Source organism: Leptosomus discolor, chromosome 2 (genome assembly GCF_034619465.1).
Source record: "Leptosomus discolor isolate bLepDis1 chromosome 2, bLepDis1.hap2, whole genome shotgun sequence".
Lineage (NCBI taxonomy): Eukaryota > Metazoa > Chordata > Aves > Leptosomiformes > Leptosomidae > Leptosomus > Leptosomus discolor.
Window position 1 is genome coordinate 77,579,182 of NC_141392.1, and position 20,802 is coordinate 77,599,983.

At 41.2% G+C, this 20,802-nt stretch overlaps 1 protein-coding gene across 3 annotated transcripts in view; it reads left to right on the top strand.

Annotated features, from left to right (window-relative positions):
* Nucleotides 1-5,517: 5,517 nt before the first annotated feature.
* Nucleotides 5,518-20,802, top strand: part of PDSS2 (decaprenyl diphosphate synthase subunit 2) — a 123,924-nt gene continuing 108,639 nt past the window's right edge. For all 3 annotated transcript variants that reach the window (XM_086461321.1, XM_086461322.1, XM_086461323.1), the window contains exon 1: nt 5,518-5,747. In XM_086461321.1, coding sequence (XP_086317447.1) covers nt 5,518-5,747 — 230 coding nt within the window. The remainder of the gene's footprint in view (nt 5,748-20,802) is intronic.

The window sequence follows — 20,802 nt, forward strand, 5'->3', positions numbered from 1 at the left end:
TAAGAGGCTGTCTTACAATTGAAATTGAATTGGGAGGTGAAAAAACAGTGACTCTACGAAGGAGGGGCGTTATCAGCCACACACTCATCTGCTCCTGTTCCTATTCAGCTTGCTGAAATGGAGGGATATCCATTGATTTTGTTTTCTTTGCAATGCTGGCTGGCAAGCCAGTGAGAAGGGAGCTGTGTTCTGCGAGCATGCGGCACAGGAGGGGCATGTCCCACTGCATGTGCAGCGCTGCTGAGAGCTACCGGGAGCTTTGGCTTCTAGTCTGCACTGAGCACCGATGAGCTACTGTATCACTGCGTTTGTGTGCAGAGTGAAAAGGGTAACATACACCTACCCATACAAATGATCCCTACATATCACCTCTGTATGTATTTATTTGTCAAATAAAATAAAAATAATTATGCATTTATTATAATTTATTAGCCAGCAACGCACCATGTTCTGATACTGGTATGTCAGCAGGTCTATCTAGGCTTAAAAATTAATACCTTTTAGTGCCAAATTCTGTCCAAGGGATGTGACTCCTACTGAAATCAACTGACGCTAAACGATGCTGTTTTTTCAGTGTCTAACTATAGGATCAATAAGGCCTTCGTCCTTCCCTATAATCTGTCAGCTAGTAGGAAGACAGGCAGCCGTGTAGACAAGACACAGACAACGAGGTCAAGGGAAGTGGATTCGTTTCTCAGTCTGCCTGAGGGGTTTTGCAAAGCCTTGGACAAATCACACAACCTCTCTGTTAAACCTCCTGTCTTCCAAAATGAAAATGATCATAACTGTCTACTTCCCCAGGATGTCACAGAAGAAATCAATTCTCTGTGTGTATGGAGGGGAGAACAACTACTTGGATGCTTTGGAAGGAAGGGACATATTTCTGTTAGCTTTCATCTTCTTTAAATAGCCTTAGAGTACACCTAAGCTTTAATGTATTAAAAAATTAAGCAACATCTAGAAGATTAGGTTATATAAGCAGGGTATAGTTAGTATAATATATTAACATTGCTAGTCTCATTCTCCTATGAACATCATTTATTTTGGATAGGGCCAGAGTAACTGTGAAAGGTCAAATGTTCCCAATCAAATGAGAATACTTTGCAATTGTTTCACTTTAGATGGTAGTCAGGAAAATATTTCCACATTTTATTTGTCAGAAAAGATATCCAGAGCTGGCATGAGCGATGGCTTTGATGTATTCTCTGGTACATTAGTCCAGAGCATGCTGATGTAAACAGAAGTGTCTCTTCACCTTTCATCTTTGTTCTTCAACTTTGATACTGGCCCTCTGCAGTGGCTTCTTTCTCCTCCTGGGGCGGCTTAACAAAGTCAATTGATAGAGAAAAAGAGAGCTTCATTTTTTTGCTGTACTTAAGACTCTAAAGAAATAGACACATCTATTGTACCATCACTGAAGCTCTTGAAATAGTGTGGGTTTTTCTTTCGAATCCTGAGGGCAAGTGAGCAGAGAAGGGGGAGGGGGGGGAAGCATGGGCTTTTGTCCACAACTTAAAATATGATAAGTACATCACACTTTCACTTCTGATGTTTTTTTTGAGAGAAAAACTGAGAAACTCTAAATTATAGGCAGCACAAGCAGCAATGCCTATGGGTAAGTTGGTCCATCATTACCCATTATAAGACCCTGGCTTTTGATGCCTGTAACTGTCGAATATTAACTAATTTGTAATGATTCCTTCTGTGATTGGTGTGTCAGCCTGAAGCTGATTTTTAAAATAGTTCAGTCAAAATAAGATTAGCAAAAAATACATTTTGCTTGTGTTAAAAAAATATTGTTAGACTGCATGTCTCAAAAACTCTCCTATCTCCATGCTCTAAAATGGAAATTTGGCAAAGGATTTGCCAAGGATTTTATGGGTGGGGAATGTCTCAGACAGTTTCCATTAAAAAACATAAATTCAGACCTCTGATCAGAATGGTCTTTCCACATTCTACTGTCTGAAAAGTCCAACAGTAATGGACATGGATATCTGCTATAGGTTTGCTGGGGATGGGCAGGACTTTCTGGCAATGGCTTTTCCTAGCAACAGAGGCCTTTGTGGAGGTGAGCACAAGAACTCAGAGAATGTTCTGCTGTTGTTCCCCACAGTCCCACCCATAAGCTTGTATGAAAAGAAGAGTCCACGATTAGGATGTAGGCTGTGCAGTCAAGAGGATGATTGGAACTTAATGAGAAAAAGATGAGGAGGCTGTGACAGGAATGAAAGAACAGTAGCCAGTAGGGATGGTGTGTGGGACTGAAAAGAAGAAGTGAGTAGGTTGGGAGAAAGAAACCATGAACTTGGACCAGGAGTCAAAAATGGACTACTCAAGTAAGGCTGTTACATTGTTAAGAGAAGGGAAAGCGATGGAGGCATTGGGCTGAGAGTGAGACACAGAAGGTCCTTGGGTATTACAGTATAATCTTTTCAAAGAGTCTCTGTGGTCAAAAAAAAAAAAAAAAAGCCCTGAAACTCACTGACAAAACGTGTGCTTTATTTCTCCAGCAATTGCTGCATTTGAAGAACAACCTACCGTTGGCAAATCCCGAGGAAGGTCTAGTAGCAGTGTGCAGCGTTGTGGATATCAGGGGTCTTGTCCTAGTTCTAAACCATTTGGACTTAGGAGAATTCTACATAAAGGGGGCAGAGGTGTTCAGTTTCTTAGACTGTAACACAAAGAACAGTGATTTTTAAAAGCTAAAGTCTCACGTGTTAGAAGACGGTAGGTTTACTGCCCACAGAACCCTAATTCTCCTCAGTTTATATGTATTATTTTAAGCAGACTTTAATTGCATATCCATGTTAGTTTTCCACAGAACGCTTACCACATTAAGTGCAAGAATGGATATGGCTCAGGAAATGAATCAAGGAACTTGTCAACATTACAGGATGAGGTGCCTTGGTCGCTCTTAAGTGCATCCCTCCGGCAATTTTCATTAACTTAGTCTTTCTGCACAGAAACATGCCATTGCATTCTGTCATTTTTAGGCTGTGTTTACGAGCTGAAACTCCCCATTTAGCAATAGTCTGTTCTGTGACACCAGCTAACTAAACTGACTCAAATGCAGCTCTTTCAAAGCAAAGCTTTATTCTCTCACATAGGCAGCACAGAAAGCAAAGATTTGACACCAGAACCTTAACTCTCCTGTCATCCTTCCAGTTTTTGCAGGTTCTCTCCATTCTAGTTTTTCCCTTCTCCAGTTTGGGAGAGGCCACTTACGACATGCCACTTGTCGACTCCATAGTCAACCCCCCTTCTTTAGGTCAGTAACTTTTACAGTTTTGGTGTCCATTTTGAGTTGACTCAGTCGTAAGAAAAACAAACACCTTCTCATTGCCACTGGAAACAGGTAAGGGTGTTCCTTTGTAGCAGCTTCCCCCTTGTAACCTCAAAAGTTATTTGTGCTTTCCTGGACTGCCCTCCATCTTTCTTTGTGATGGAACTATTTTCTATTTGCACCTTCTTTCACAGTATCCTTCAATGTAACTCTCTTTAATCATGTGGAGTAATGTAAACAAAGTAAAGTGATTTGTGTCTTGTATTTGTAAAGATAAGAAATGTAATACCCTCACATGAACGTAGTCAATGGAACCTTTTTCTCATCAGAACTCTGCCTGATTTGTTGCAACAAAGCCTGGAAGTTATAGGAGGAATGAAAGTGAGGACTGTAAAGACAGAATAGATCATACTCTTGCTAAACTATTTGTGGAATTGAGGAAGTCGCTCAAATCCAATTTCTGAAGATGGCCAGCAAATTTTCCTCCTCTGGGGTACAGAAAATCCATTCTCTGAATTCACTCTGAAAGCTTTGTGTGCACATAGCTGCAAAGAGGAATCAGCGATGGTTGTGCTCAGAATAAATCACAGAATCACAAAAGGGTTTGGTTTGGAAGGGACCTTAAAGACCATCTAGTTCCAACCCCCCCGCCATGGGCAGGGACACCTTCCATCAGACCAGGCTGCTCCAAGCCCCATCCAGCCTGGCCTTGAGCACTGCCAGGGAGGGGGCAGCCACAACCGCTCTGGGCAACCTGTGCCAGTGTCTCACCAATCTCACAGTGAAGAATAGCTTCCTTACATCTGATCTAAATCTCCCCTCTTTCAGTTTGAAACGGTTACCTCTCGCCCTGTCACCACACTCCCTCCCCACCTTTCCTGCAGGCCCCCTTTAAGCACTGGAAGGCCGCTATAAGGTCTCCCTGGAGCCTTCTCTTCTCCGGGCTGAACACCCCCAAGTCTCTCAGCCTGTCCTCACAGGGGAGGTGCTCCAGCCCCCTGACCATCTTTGTGGCCTCCTCCGGACCCAATCAAGCAGGTACATGTCTTTCTTGTGCCAGGGGCCCCACAGCTGGACACAGCACTGCAGGTGGGTTCTCACCAGAGCAGAGTAGCGGGGGAGAATCACCTCCCTCATTGTGCTGGCCACGCTTCTCTTGATGCAGCCCGGGATGCAACTGGCTTTCTGGGCTGCGAGCACACAGGTGCTGGCTCATATTCAGCTTTTCATCTTCCAGTACCCTGGGATTCTCTGCAGGGCTGCTCTCGATCCACTCATTGCCCAAAGACTACATGATATACAGCAGACTACACTGTAGAATTGCAGAACCCATAAGTCTTCAGCTGGGCACTCAAAAATTAGTTGCCACTTTTTGACATTAACTTTTTGGTTCAAAGTAACTCTTCAGCTCACAAGGGAGCTGTCCCAGCGGAGCACCACAGGACGAACCTGCAAGGAAAGGCAGCGCATGCAGTAAATAAAGCCTGGTGCTGGTGCCACATCCCAAATTAACTATGGGGCAAGATCAAAAAGAACGCCCGTATGCTTCAACTATGGAAACAGAAAACGCGGCTGCGTAGCTAAAGACTGCACGTTGAACACCTTCTGTGGGAACTCGAACTCTCTTCCCTGTCGGTCTCTGCACGCCACGCGGGCAGCAGGCAGAGCACACCCCCTCCTGTGGGGCACCCCAGGCAGCCACGAGCCCTGGCCCAGCGCGGGAAGCGCCCCCCTCCAGCCGGGCCCTCTGCCACGGCCGCGGCTCTGGGAGGGAAGGAGCGCGGAGCGGCGAAGTGAGGCGGGTGCCCCTTCACCCAGTGCAAGGGCTGAGAGTGAAGAAAAACGGGCGGTACACCCTGTAGGTATCCCCCCCTCCCCTAGGCGCCGACCTCCCGCCTCCAGGACCCCCCAACACCCCCCCTCCCGCCCGGTTTCTCCGCCCGGCGGCTGCGGCTGGTGTGAGGGGGAAAGGGGAGCCCTGCCGCCCTCGCTTTACGGCCCGGCGTGTTTTACGACACCCAAGATGGCTGCCCCCAGGGCACAATGAGCCCGCTCCGGCCGCCGCCGTGCTGCCGCGGGGTCCCGCCGCCCGGGGCTGAACCGGCCGCTGACGGCGGGGTGTAGGGGTGTTCCTCCGTCCGCAGCGAGCGAGGAGGGGGCCTCGTCCGTGGCCGCTTGGTCTGCGGGGTCCCACCGGGGCGAGTAACGGGAGAGAGGAGCCGGCGGCGGCGGGGATGTGGGGCGCCTTGCTGCGGCGCGCGGGCCGCGGCGCCGGCGGCCTCCGGGGTCTGGCGGCGTCGGGCGGCCCACCCTGGAGCCAGGTGGTGTCGGAGGCCGAGAAGATCGTGGGGTACCCGACGTCCTTCATGAGCCTGCGGTGCCTGCTGAGCGACGAGCTGAGCAACATCGCCATGCAGGTCCGCAAGCTGGTGGGCACCAAGCACCCGCTGCTCGACACCGCCCGGTAAGCGCCCGGCCCGCCGCGGGGGAAGCTGCCCACCGCCCCGCCGGCTGGGGCGCTGGGGGGGGGGGGGCCTCGGCCCGGGCTTCCGCGGTGGAAACGGGCGGGAGGCTTGTCAAAACTTGCGGGAAGTTTTGGGCTTCGTTGGTTGTCAGAAGTTGAGGCTCGGGTCGGCGGTTGGCATCGCTTGGAGGGCCTTTGGGCGGGCGGGCGCCGTGCCGCGGAGGTGCTGTCACCGGCTTGTCCCCAGGGAAAGCCTGGATGGAGCCGGCAGGAGGCCTTGCTCCGTTCCAGGAGCTCCATTTCCCTGCCGCAACAGGTTTCCCCTTTGGTTTTCCTCCGTCGTTCAGAAGTTGCTTCGCTGTAATGCTGTGTGCAATGAATGATTTCCCCGTGCGATGTCTCTTCGTTATGGAAGAAGTCTGTCTGTCTCGCTAACAGTTACGTAATTTTTTAATATGAAGGACTGTGTTGTGAGGAATCCGGTGGAAAAAAACGGAGGAACTAAGCAACTTAAAAGCTCAAAATGACACTGCTGGGGACTGCATATTCTGTTACTAAGAGCTTCAGAAAACATTGTCTGTTTTGGAATATCTGTTTGGGAGCTCTGAGGTTTTGTATATTGTTGAGATTTTTAGGGTTACTAAGCTGATTATCCACTCTCTCGTTTTTAAGGCAAACTGGTGGAAGACTTGCATTCCTGCCAGTAAGCAGAAGTCGGGATTGTTGGGCAGTGTTTTCTTTGACTGTAAAACAAGAACTGATTGGCAATGGATTTTTAAACAATAAAATGCCAGAGGCTTAACAAAATGGAAAAAAAAAAAAGTGCAATTTTCCAAGGGCATTGGGTGATGGCTTTGGGTTTTGAGGGGTGTTTTTTGTTTGATAGAGAACTGTGTTTGCTATAACTGCAAATACAGCAATGTTACTAGAACCCAAGTTTAATATGCACAGTTTGTGTTTTTGTGGTTTTGTGGTTTTGAACAGGTGTAAAACAAAAATTAGCGTTTGTTCAAAACAGATGTTCTGCTTTCCTTTTAAAGTACAAAAATTGTATCTGTGTAGTGGACCTTGGCAACTCCACAGTCAAGGTGTGATGATATAAAAACAAGATTTGTTTTTCAAGCTCTCTGTCTCGTTAAGTGTGGTTGTCTGGAGTGAACAGAAGGAGTACAGGGGACAAACAGCTTCTTAAAGAAATATTATTTTCAGGGAGGGAGATTTAGATACTGGCTTTAAGCAGACTTTTCTGGAAGAAACACATCAACTTGTTGATAAAAGTGGGAAATACCTGACTTTAGAAAATGCTGGTGGAGGGGATTTTGTTGAATTGTTTATAAATGCAGGTTGTGATATTATGATAAGCTTAGGAAAGATTTTTGCTTTTCTTTTTTAAGAGGAGGGGCAAGAAGAAAATGTTTTTCCGCCTTTGGAACCAACTTTAAGGTTGGTTGATGGAATGCAGGGAAGAAGAGGACCGAAGCGCGATGTATTTGGGCTCTTAAGCTTCCACTGCAGACGCAGAAGTATCATAGAGACCCACAGTGCTGAAGTGGATGGCAGCGTTAGCTTTAGAGAGCCTGTTCAACGGGCAGTAGTTGCTGGTTCATTTGTGGATTCAGTTTGGTTGGAGGTTTCATGGTGGACCGTGCAGGTGTTTTTGTTGTTTTAAATGGGCTGCCTTGGGCTTAATTCTGTAAGCCTGTGGCTTGTGGAACATCAGTAGGAAGATAATCATGCACAGCATCAGCAGGATTGAATCCATCATTTTTATATTATATATATTATTATATATATTAATAGATGTTTAAGAGTACACTATTAACCTGATGTGTCATGCTGGAAACAAAAGTCAGAATTTACTCACATAAAACTGAAACCACGTGCCCTTATACCCACTGGTATTTCCAAAGGCTTCGTTGCAGATGCATTTCTGATGGCCTTGACCCTTGTATTCTAGGAAGAGTTAATTTCTTGCTGACAAGTTTTAGTACACCTGTAGCAATGCACAAATCGTACTTCACCTTGTTTTATGGTATGATTGTGCAATAAGGTGAACTTTGACCTTGTTCTTTCTTAATACTCTCTTTCTGAAATTTGACTGTTGTATGTTCGACTGTAAATGTGATTGATTTTTAGTTACGGGTCTTGAGATCTCTGCTCCGACTTACCACAGCAGTTGAGGAAAGAGGTCTTGATTTTTCAGTACTGGCTACATGTTTTAAATCTCTGACTCGTTACCCATGCTGATAAAGTAACATGGGTTTCCTTCTTGTGTGTTCAGGCAGATGTTTTAAAGCATGGGTATCTAAAATACGTTTTTCAGGGATTTTTTGAAAAACTGAAGTGATTGATACGTTCTGCAACTCTGACCTTTCAGATTGTGAGTGCATAAATGCTGTATATGTCTGTTAAGTGCTTCAACACTTAAAGAGATTTTTCTGTTTGTGGGAACACCTGAAAAATCTGTGCAGTAAAATTGATAAATTGCATGTGCCATTTCTCAAGTTTCTACTCATTTATTTTGGAGATTATAAGTGGTGACAATCAAATTATGATTACTTGCTGTCATCTCTAAGCGATATTAGTTTTATTTAACCTTCTTTGGTGACATTTTCTCATCAGTGTTTTTGTGTCTACCCTCCCTTGCTGTCTAAATGCTTTGATAGCCCTTGAAGTCTTCCTTAGACCATTAGGGGTTTCTTAAGCGTTGGTAGAAAAGCCCCCACTTTATCCACGCAGGATAGGTTCTGGGCTGAGGCAGCATAGGACATAATCACCACCACATTGAAAGCCTTTAGTGTAACAGGAGTGCAGATGAGCATTTGTAACCTTTTGCCGAGCTTTGGGTCACTGGGCTGTTAGAACGCATAGCTTGTGCCGAGAGCCTTAAAGAAGGCAGCTTAAAGATAACGGTCCACGTGAGATGGGACGTGTGGAGGAACAGCTGTTGGGGCAGTATATGTTTCTCTGATGATCCCATCCGTTTCTTCCTCTCGCTTGGATGCGTGGTGGCAGCTCCTGGGTGTAAGTGCCTGCCATGAATCAGGACTGCAGCAGGTGTTCTGCTGGGATGATGTGCGACCCTGATACCTCCTACTGAGCCTGTGCCTGGCCAGCAGCTTTAAAGCTGTGAGCTACTGCTGACTCTGCTCTTGGGAAGGCGGAGACGAGTAACTGAGCCCTACAGTGAGGGATTTGGGAGTTCTGTAATCCGTGCGGCAAAGTCGAGCTTATCCTTTTTTTAATATTTTTTTTTTTTTTCATTTTTAAGCTTTTGGTTTCTTAAAAGTCAGCCACATGAAGTGAACATCCTCAGTACTAGCTCTGCCAGACTTGTTGGAAAGAGGGCCAAATGTGGGGGAAAGGTTACATTTCATTTCAGAAAGGCTAATGTCTAGTGGTTAACAGATCATTGGACCTGGGGTATCTGGATTATATTCACAGCTGTGCTTTTGGCTCTCTGACTAGGGCAAATCACTTAATTTTTCATACTTGCATTTACTTATCTGTAAAATGAATAATGTAGCATCTGTTTTCTGGAGGTATTACACTTCATTCATTACAGCCTGTATTGATCACCATGATCTTGGAGTGGAAAATGGTGCATAAGCAATATTAATAAAGAATAATTTAAACAAATGCTATCATTAATATATTCACCTCTAATGGATACTCTGGAAACAAAATTGCAATCAGACTACTTCTGGATCTTTCTGTTTGTAGTCCTATGGGTCACTGTATGGTTCTTCAGAGCTTTCAGTTTTCTTTCCCTGTAATGAAGTGTTTTCAGCAGCTACTCAAAACTAACATTTAAGTTTTTTTTTTTTTTTTTACTCTTCAGTCTTTGTTGGACCAAAGGAAAACTTTTTCAGTGCATGAACGTATGACCTCCTTTTCAGTTGGGAAGCAAACAAATCTCCAATCTTCTCTCTTCACCACCTCCCCCTTCCTTTCTAGGCTAGCATACATCCTTAATGTAGGAAAGAATCTGTAACTGGCACAGAAATCTATTTTTCTCAAATACATAGTGTGAATAACGTTTTCTTGATTATTTAATCTCCCTTGAGAAGGGTATAGCTTGCTGCAGATTGTAAACAGTAAACGTTATGGCCAATGCATCACTTTTATAATATCACTAAATGAAATGGAACACTTCATACACGTAAAATTATTATGGGATACCGTTTAGCTCTAGCCATTCTGTCATTAGCTTGTGGGAGGAATGGTTATATTTCAGTTCTGTCAGAACTGTTTGTTGGTGATAAATGCTTTAGTAGATTTTGTTATGGTTTTCCTGGATTATTGCAGAAATAAAAACCCTTGATAGACCAGGTTTTGTTCTGTTGCAGCCTGCTCTATGTAGATCTCTAGCCATTTTAAGCACTGAACATAAAATGCAATCCAGAGTAGCTTCAACCGGAGTAGCTTCAAGATTACATGTTCTTCAGTTAAAATGTCCAATAACGTTGGTTTCCTGATAGTTCTGTTTCTCTGTCAGCTTGAAATGGCTTAGTTGAGTAACACCTGTCTTGTAACTTCAGATATGGCATGCATTTACCCTCTGATGTGGGTGACTGATTTCAGCATAGACCTAGGGTTTTGTCCCAACCTGGTGTTGATGGAATTGTTATTGCCAATTTATGTTTTGTCTTAACAGAATGGTGACCTTAAAACTATCCTTTTTTATGATTGTAGGTGCTCTGATTGACTACAAGTAGCTTTTTAACAACTTGCTTCTAATTTTTTTTATTTTTTTTTTTTTTTCTGGGCTAGAAAAGTGAAAGTGTCTATTTATTTGGGAGTGGCTAATAAGATAACTTTATTTGAAAACAGCCAGCAGCCGGATTACTCAAAGTGACAAGGAGAGGGTCTGGTCAATTTACAGCTTCTAAAACTTACTACGGTGTTTCAAATTTTACTGGGTTGCTCAATCTGTAATGGACCTTGGAGGCATAAAGTCCCTCTCCTGCTGTTGCTGGAGCAAAAGGTAAAGCATGTTTGCATTCACTAAATTGTACTATTTTTTTCAACCTGCTGTAGAGAGGTGTTTTTTATAGTTGTGGTCAGAATGCCTATGAAGTTAGCTATGAGGTAGCAGTTGTGTCATTTCCCGCATTTACTGCAGAGATTGTTGGACCTCCTGGAAGCACTGGCCACCAAAGCTAGCATGCACTTCTGCAGAAAGTCTTAGTAGTGATGTCAGAAACTCAGAAATGTTTTTCCTGCTCGATATGTTTGACACTATTCATTTGAGGTTCACAGTTCATGTTTAAGGGGCCTTAACTTTTTTTTTTTTTTTGTAAAACATTACATTTTTGTTGGGTTTTGCAGTGAGAATCTTGTTCTTGAAGGTAAAGCATGTTAGCCAGTCGTGTGTGTATATATATATATATATATATATTTAAAAAAAAAAAAAACAGTTTGGAACCTAACTTTAAAAAATCCGACATATACACAGTACTATTCTAAGCGAGACAAGTTGACAGTCTTAAGTTGTAGTGGCCTTCTTGTTTACCAGATCTGTACTGGGCAAACTGTAGTATAGTGATGAAGACATCCTGAAGGAGTCAAACAAGTGCTAACTCGAGTTTGGTGCTTTTATTCTCAAAGATTCATTCCTTTTTTTTTTTTTTTTTTTCCCCTCCCCCCCAGTATTAGTAAACCCTAGCTTAAGAAGTAAAGGCGGTCATTGTCATGATCATGGGTCTTCTACAAATGTTGTGAGAGGCTGAACTGGTGAGGTAACAGTGAGTTTTCAGATGTGGTACTGCTGAGTTCTTGTCTTGTTGTTCACTGGTAGTATTCATGTGGAGGAATTTATGCAAAGGATCTTTAATTGTATGGTACAATACCCAGGTTTGCTAAATATTTTGCCACCGTAGGCAAGGTAGGATTGAGTAGCAAATCTGCAGTATGGATCTGCAAAAGCTAGGCTGGAAATTAAATTCTCTTGCATTGGAATAATTGGTTGTTTGCAATGATTATGATTTAAATATCTGTGTTGAATCCAGGCTCTGTCCTTATGAGGAATGTATTATTTCAGCATGTAGGGTGGCCTTAGTAAATGAAGCGTATTCAGTAGGTGATGATGCTGTTTGGGATGTTCTGATAGAATTATTTACAATGAAAACTAATGTTCTTCCTGATACTGATAATTTCTAGTATACTTTTGTAGGGAATATGAGTCTGAAGATTTCAGCAGAATTTCATGTACAACTCATTCCAATTAAATAAAGACCTTGGGATTTCTTAAGCTTGCATTTCAGGCATGTGAAAATGAAACTGAATGTATAACGAACAGATCCAAGTGCCAGTCAGTCTTGAAAGGATGTAGTATACCACACCTAGAGAAAACTTGGTTTTAATTTAGGCACACGGTAGACTAAGCATCTTTTTAAAATAAAGGTAATTTTTAAAGTTCATATCTGTTCTCTCCTGCTTCAGGTACAATTGATTCGTAATGTGTGTGGGTATTGAATACCAAGTATAATGTACCAGTGAACAACTGTTATGTCAATGTTTGCTTTACACAGGAAAGGGGTACTGAATAAGTGGAAATAGTTTCAAAATAATTCTTTCTGTAACCCAGAAGAGGTTTACCTTTATATATGCCTTTATATAAAGTGCAAATGAGAACCAGTGTCAAAGATTAATCAAAATTCATATTTGGGTCACTGGAAATCGTTTTCAATCAGTGAATCTTCTTTGCCTTACAAGAGTAAGGCAAAAAGTAGTTTTCCTAGGGCTTTTACTGTTTCTGAGGTCTATATTTTGTAGCTTGCAAAAAGTATTCTCCCCCACTGAAGTTATTTCCCCCCTCCACCGACTTTTTTGTTGATGCTGCCTCTCAGTTGACTTCTTTCCTTGTTTTAGAGGCCCTGACAGGGGCAGGAGATTCCATTAAGAAGTCAGCGTGAGCACTTTCAGAACTCCTCCAAAAAACATGGGTAACACTGTAACCTCTACAGCACTTTGTAAATCTGTTCAGGAGAATACCAAGTTCCGAAAGGACAAACGTAAGCTCGGGAGTTAGAGGTTTTCGTACTTAAGACTATTGCTTTCTCCTAGGGGTGGCAGTCCACTGTCTTAAATTATTAATACCTTTCCTTTACCCCACATCTGAGTGTCTTAGTTTCCCTCAGGGTAGGCAGACTGTCTGCAGTGCTTGCCCTAAAGGAACTACTGCTAGAGACAAACCTGACAGACTATAAAGGAACACCATGAATTTAAAAATCGGATCTATTACAAAAATTAAGTTTAAAATCTGTAGCAGCTGCTTTGCTGTCCTTGAATTGTCCCTGCCAATTCTCTGGCACTGACAATCACTTTAGCTTAATTTTTTTTTTCTTCTTTCTTGCTGTGTGAAAGATTCATTTAAGGAAAGAAAAACTGATCATACAGGAAAACTGGTGAGACTCGTTATACGTGAGCTTTTATCAAACATATGCTGTGAACTAGCTAGATTCTACTTATAATGGTAGATAGGGCTTAGAAATTTGCCTCAATACCTTACTTAACTGCGAAACTCTAGGACCTGTTCAGCCTGCTGGACGTTGTTCAGGTGAGCTACAGTCATCTCTTCTGCAGTCTTCAGCTATTCCTAAAGAAGCATCAGGGGCTCCAGCTTTTGCATTCAACTTTTTCATTTCTTTGCTCTTAAATTACAAGTGATGGTTGTTCCTATTTCCCCCTGTTCTTTTCTCCAAAATAACAGTATTTAGTTCTTCTCCATGACTGGTTTTCTGTTTTGGGGAAAACCAAAGAAAGGCCTACAAGTAATCCTCTTTTTCTTAACAGAATGCAAGTATATAGTGAATATCTAGTTTGTTTTGTTCCCCTTTTCTTCTTCCCAGCTAGGGAAAGAAGTCATGCCTAGGAACTACTGATTCAGCTTTATTTTTTTAGTTAAAAAACATGAACAAGCAAACCCCACAGCCTTCACCCTCTCAAAAAGCACTCCCTTTAGAAGGAGCTTTCTTCAAAAGCAAGTAGAAATTATTTTCAATTATTTGTTACTTAAACAGTCCTATAAACATGGATTGGCTGGACAGCTGCCACTAAGTGCGCTCAAAATTGATTAATTTTATAGCATTTGAACTCTTTTTTAAAAAAATAATAATTCCCCTGACAACTTTGATTATTTGTTTTCTGTATCTTCACATTCATGGTGCAAACTTGCTGGAATGACAGCTCTTTTTCATTAGCTACCTGTTCAGCACACTGCACAAAATAACTGTAATCAAAGGGTTAATACATCTAAATGCTGTCACTTGAAATAGCTTACATATTGCACCCTTTAAAAAAAATAATAATCTGTATTTCAATCACAGAGTAGGTCTAGGTCTGTAATAGGATGTGCTTGTGTAGACCCGTCCTGCAAATGCATAGTCCCGATTAAGGCAATTTGAGGGCGATGGTCCGTGCCACCACACTTTGTGTCTGGTTGTCATCCGAATGATTAGCCGGTAGCAGAAGCACCGTAATTAGTTAATTTGGTAAGACTGCTTTTAATCAAGCTTAACAGAAAGTTCAGGTTGTTAAGAGCTAAATGGAATGCTTGTTAGGCCAAATACATAAGGCAAAGCTTTTTGATCACAAGTGGAAAATCACCTCTCTTTTGCGCGTTTGAAAAATGATTGTGCTAGCATATGTCTGTTAGTGATTTTTTTTTTTTCCCCAAAGATGCGTTGTGTTCATGTTAAATTAGTGGTGAACTTTGAGGCTGAATATGACAGAGCCACCATGTTTACATATTATGAAAATTCATATATTTTCATAGGCTAGAAGGTAAAGGCTCCTGTAATATATCAGTGCAGCCTCTGCGAATGTTTGTTATACAGGGGAAAGTTTTTATCCTAGTAACCTTCCTGTCTCTGATTCCTAACTGCTTTTCATTTAGTGTCGTTTGTGAAGATGAAGGTATACTGTGTGCATATTTTAAAATGATTTCAGTGATGTTAATGCTACATTATGAAGTTCATATTTGGTTCATTCTTTTCGAAGTTGACTTCTGAATGTAAATCTGTCTGGTATGACATATTTCAGTAATTAAAAACTAATCTACAGGAAAAACGTGTCTTCCCCAAACCTGTGTTGGCTTGTGGAGGTGAAGCTGAAGAGTAAAGGGCCGAGAGATCAATTAATTGTCTGTTCTTGATCCTTGGTTGTTAAAGCCAGAAATAGCGGGGAGGGTATATGCTCCATGTTTTATTGTCCACAGGAAAAACCACTTTCTGGTTATTTGCGAGTTTAGATAGTGAGTCATTGACGGGCTTTGCAAGAAATCAGATGCCATCTATCAGTAGGAGTAATAATGTGAAAAAAACGTTTTCAGAAATGAGGCTCAGAAGACTGGAGTAAGCTGGAAATATGGAGACCTTTAGGGTAGCTGTGGGGGAAGCCCTTCTTCCAATACGCATTAACTCAAGGAACTGAAAGCATTAAAGGAGCTTCTTCTATTAGAATTTATAGTATATTTTATATTTCTTTTGTCCATAATATAACTTCATAAAAATGAAACAAATAGTTTTGCCAGTTGGAAAGTAGGGAATGAATCCATGTAATGACTGTAATGTGTCATAGCAACCAAGTTTTAAAATAGTCAAATTCCAAAATAATGTTATAAAAATGACATCAGAGGAAAAAGAGTATTATGTGTTATGTTATAGCAACAGAACATAGGCTTGTTTGTTTGTTCGTGAATCACTTAGGATCATATTGCTGCCTGTGGATTTGGGGGGGCAGGAGGGGGCTGGAGCGATGCTGTAACACATAGTTTGAGGGGGTGTGGGGGGTTGTTTTTTGTTTGAGTGGGTTGGGTTTTTTTTTTTTTTTTTGGCCATCCCTGTTCCTGTGACACTTTGAAAGAGCTGAAGTTAGGTTTTCCTGTTTTGAATTTATTTTCAAATAAAATACTAACAATATTCACCTTCTCATTTTCTTTTCTGCTTTAGGAGTTCCCTTGAATCTTTTGTGTCTTGTCAGAAAATGATAAAGCTTTAGTAGCAAAATGTTATGAATGAAACTTTAAGAGGTTTGGGGTTTTTTTTATTAATGCGAGCATAACATTATTGGAGGATGCCAGCCTGCAGTGTGAAGTTTCGGCACTTCCCAGAGCAGCGGTGAGATTTGCAGTGGGTGCACGTGCGTCCCTCTGCTACCTTGCGCTCACACCGGGCTCCAAGCCGGGAGGAGCTGCCTGGGTGGCGAGGCAGGCTCACTCTCTTACCTTCTTACTTTACAGCTGAAACTACGGAGATCTGTTGTAAGGAGTCAGCTTGCGACTACGGTGTCTGGTAACTGTGTGAATGTAAACGGTTGGCAGCGTAGCTCTGTGTCACGTTCACGGTGTGGACCCAGAAATGGGATGGGTTGTATCTTGCTCTACTTGTACAGGTGTTCTGCTTTGTAAGATAAGCACACGCAGTCAGCTCCTTTGACTCTGTTTTCATTTCAGGGCTTTGATTTCTAATTTTGACTGGTTTCAATCTCAGTCCACAGCATTCTTTTGGATATACTATCTTCCTAGTAGTTAATTTATCCAAACAAACTTTTTCAGATAACTGCTTAGAATTAAACATGCATTGCAACCAGAAGTTGAGGTGTCATCACAACTAGAATTGTTCCTCTCTCTTTCCTCTTCTGTGGCAATTGCCAGGTGACTGACTTGCTAGAAATACCAAGTCTGGATTAATATATTGTCCCTGGGTGGTACCACTGCTTCAGATTACCTTGGTGTGCATGTAGGTATTAAATATTGAAAGCTGTTTTCATGTTCTCGTGTGGTGAAGCTCAGTGTAAACAAGTCTTATTTACTGAGCAGTTTGGGAAGTGTGTGCACACCGGTATGCCTTAGGAAATCTGCCGTTTAAGCCTTTGTCCTGATTTTCTCTGGCGATGACAAATGGAGTGGTAGACAAGGAACTATAATAATGACTGTTATTGACAGGAAGAAGCATTGTCCTGAGAATATGAACAAAAGCTGTTTAAGCTCATGAATAACTTAAATGCTTACCAACTACTGTCACTAGACCTCATGAAACATTTTTCAGTCTGTTTTTCAAAGGAATCTGAAAGCAAAAGCCTCTGATGTGTAAAATAGTATCTTTATGCTTTAAAGATTTGTACCCCATGTGTTAAATCTGGAGATAAACAAATATAAGCCCTTCTTCTGAATATAATTGTTAGGAAGGCAAGAAAATACGTTAAAGTATGAAGACATATTAATACTTTAAATCTACATGGAATGAATGTTGCCATGCTATAGAATGTAATAAACATATGAAACTTGAGAATGGTGTTGCTAATTACTGAGAGAGTATAGTTGTACACTTCACATTTAAAAAAACCCAACCAACAACAACAAAAAAAACCACTTTGGGAAGTGATAATGTACAGGTTTGGTTGGGCTTTTTTTGCTACCTCCCAGCGTGTATTGTTAAAAATGGCAGATACTCAAACCTTATATATGTTTAACCCTTGCTTTATTATGAGTAATTTGAAGATGTTTTTACACTTCTATATTAAGAATGGGAAATCTTTTCCTTCTTTGCTGAGTGCTAAATGAACCTTTCAGAGCTGTTCTAGCTCTAGAAGGAGAGAGGAAGAAAGAGTGAGCTAGCTCTCTTTGGGCTCTAAATTCCCTATTTATTATCTTTATGAATTCACAAACTATTGAAGATTTATTTATTTATTTTTACTACTGAGACACAAAAGGCAGAAACCTGAAGGATGGTTATGGTGAAAGGAAGTGTAACTGTGGGTAACCTGTTGTGTTTCCATACCTGATGTAATTTTATTTAAAAATGGAATTTTGTACTTGTTGACCTCAAAAATGTCATCATTTGTTGCTGCGAATAATTTAAAATTCTCCTCTCCCCTGTGAATGATGAGTTATTCTTTCATAAGAGATCTAGATTATTTTAATTAATTACTTGGGGGTTTAAATCTTTAAATTTTAAATTGTTACAGGTGAGTTAAGCTCTTCCCTGAGGAGCTTTTACTATGTTAGCAGTGGAAAAGGATAATATTTGCTGCATAATTCTCTAATGGGCTGTTGTACACTGCTCCGTTGAACAAGACTGCTGTTTTGCTTTTGATTTCTGGTCTGTGTCCAGGATTTCAGGGAACAACTTGGACAATTAGAAGATATCACCAGAAACATATTTTCCTGTCAGCTGTGGAAGAGAAGGATTAAGACCCATTGAAATATATTGCTTTGTGCGGTTGTTGGGGACTGCTGAAATTTAATGGAAAACTAAATGAGGCACTGATAACTGCATGTATAAAATTTTTGTACACAATAGGCAAAATGCAGTGGCACGTTTATTTCATATCATGATTTCAGTAGGTATTCGGCTTGCTTAAACTATTTTTCATGTATGTATAAAACCATATGCAATTATAAAAAGGTAACCTTATCAGTTGCTTATGGGCTATGGGGATTGAACCAGTGCTTATTTTCTTCTTCTCGAGTATGGTTACTTGTTGAAGATATGATACATTAAGCTCATATTTGGCATGTCTTTAAACTGAGCCTGAGACTGATTTATGAAGAAGAGGGAATAACAAACCTAAACTGTGTTTTCCCTTGTGTGGCTATTGCAGCCAAGCTGCAATTTATTTTGTAGTGTTTTAAGTTACGATAAAAGATACATTCATAAAACAAAGTAGGGTAAAGAGTTCAGTCATTAAACCTTTTTTTTTTTTAAAGTTAGCTTTCATCACTGTGCCTTTAATTGTGTTAATTACCTCAAAGAATTTTCTTGGAGGCTAGTTGAAGAGCAGAATCAAAGGCGAAGGAAAATTGCCTTAAGCAAAAACTTTTTTGTCAGGACATTCTTACAGTAACTTATGAGAGAGACATCACTAAACCAGTCACTTTTAAAATCCCCCCCTCTTCGTGCTTTTTTTAATCTTAATATTTTTGGTTTCCTAATGATCTTACAGAATACCATAGTTCAATGCCTGCGGCCAGTGGTAGAAAGCAAAGTGTTTGTCCTCTAATTAAAATTTTCTCATATATTTTGATTTTTTTTTTGTACCTGTGGAGGACAGGATGCTAAGTTAGATGAATTCAGTTGTTGAATTTGGTGTGCTCTCTGGGCTACGTTTTTTACCTTTCTCTGTCCCCCCCTAATGTTCAATGGTTAGAGTGCTAGCCTCTTAAGCAGGAGGCCCAGACTGGATTCTTCATTCTGCCTGTGTGACTGTTGGCAAGTCTCTCTTTCTGGGCAAATTGCGGCAACTTTGTGTGCAGCACCCTTGAGGGATAGGGGCTCAGAACCCTGGCAGGAGCATGCTGCCCCGGATACCCTGAGGTCAGAACTCATGTGTATGTCCTGCTTCCCACTCCATTGTGCTGGGGAGATCCCACTGAGGAGGCTATTAAAAAAAAAAAAAAAAAATGCCCTAGCCTGGAGCCGCTGCTTGCCAGGGTGCAAGAAAAGTTCATAAAAAAATTAAATGTGGGTAATGGCATTTTGTGAAGGTTGGGATATTTTTGTGTAGTTGGGTACCCTAGGAAGCAAGTGGTTGGAACTCCCCCATGATGTTGTGCAGTTGATATCCTTCAGTTTTGCTGTGTGGTGTTTTGGTTTTTGTTGGGTTTTTTTTTTTTAGATTTTTACCATCAGTTATTGTGAAGTCCTCCATTCAAACACTACCTGCAGTTAACTTGGAAAACGCCCAATTGTTTTCACTACAAATGATCAAGATTGCTTTGGTTGTTACAAATTCAATATAACTAACTTACTAATATTGAAACACAGTAACCATTTAGGATATCAAATAGCAAAAACATTATTTACAGAAAATGTTGAAATTCATAATGCCAAGTAAATGGGAACCTTTTATTGGCACCCTGTGATACTGAAAAAAAGAAAGTCTTTGTTTATTTCATATGTAAAGAAAGTTACATCCAACCTGATTTATTTATTTTTTGCTTCATGCACAAGTGGTCCTAACACATTTTCAGACTGAGGCAGAAAGTAATCTCCAGGTAACAATATTCTGTGCTATTTTAAGGATGTATGCCCTGCTGATGATTTTTAAAGCACAAAATAATGATGACATACCATGCAGAGGTCTTGCTTGCCTGAGGCAAATGATCTGAATGCACTAGATGCAGACTTCTGTTTGCTGATGAAAGTGTTGAAAAGGAGCTGGGTTTCATAGTGTTGTGGTTGGTTTTTTTTTTTTTAAAGTAACATTTATGTCTTTTAATTTGCTATTAATTATACTGCATTCAAATAACAGCTGAAATATTTTACATAGAATAAGAAGAGAAGCATAAGTGCTTCTGGGAAGGAAGTTGGGAGCTCAGTTTTGGCAAAACTAAGGTTCAGTTGACTGCTTGATAATGGCAAGAAGGATGCCAGGCAGTTTGGATGAAGCGTGCCGAGCCAGGGGCAAGGTAGCTTTTCAAGCAAGGGATAAGGGTCCTGACGGATTTCCTAGCAAGTAGGGAATAGGAGTGTTACCACTAAATTGTTAGAGAAACAGCTAATGAGAGAGGAAGGAGTCAAGACAACTAAGAAATCCCCGGATTTCAAGAAAGGAAAGTAAGAGGAGTACGTTACAGAAGTCAGGTGGAGTGTGCGTGCACTAAGGGCTCATCACAGTGAGGTTGTTAGAGATACATGTGAAACGATTCCAGTTTGTGTCCAGAGCGTTCCAGTGATTTCAGAAAGTTTTCAACTGTGTATGGCTTTTAAAAGCTAAGAACCACGTATACTCTTTGCATGGCTTTAAATTGAAAACAGCAGCAAAATGTAGTTCAGCGAGCTAGCAGCTCCCCTTATGGACAGCAGTTCATGAACTTTATTTGCCTTGCACTGTACGTCTGTATCGTGCAAACGTGGTCTGACAGCCGTTTTTCAGCAACAGTATATACCTGTCAAGGAAAATTGGCAATACTTAGTGTTTTTCAGACTAATCTTCAGCGAACTTATGATACATAGAGGAATGCAATGTGTCTTTTTTTTTTTTTTTTAATTGAAGAGGTATGTGAATAATATACTAGAAAAACTACAGGGAAGGAAAACCATGACTAATT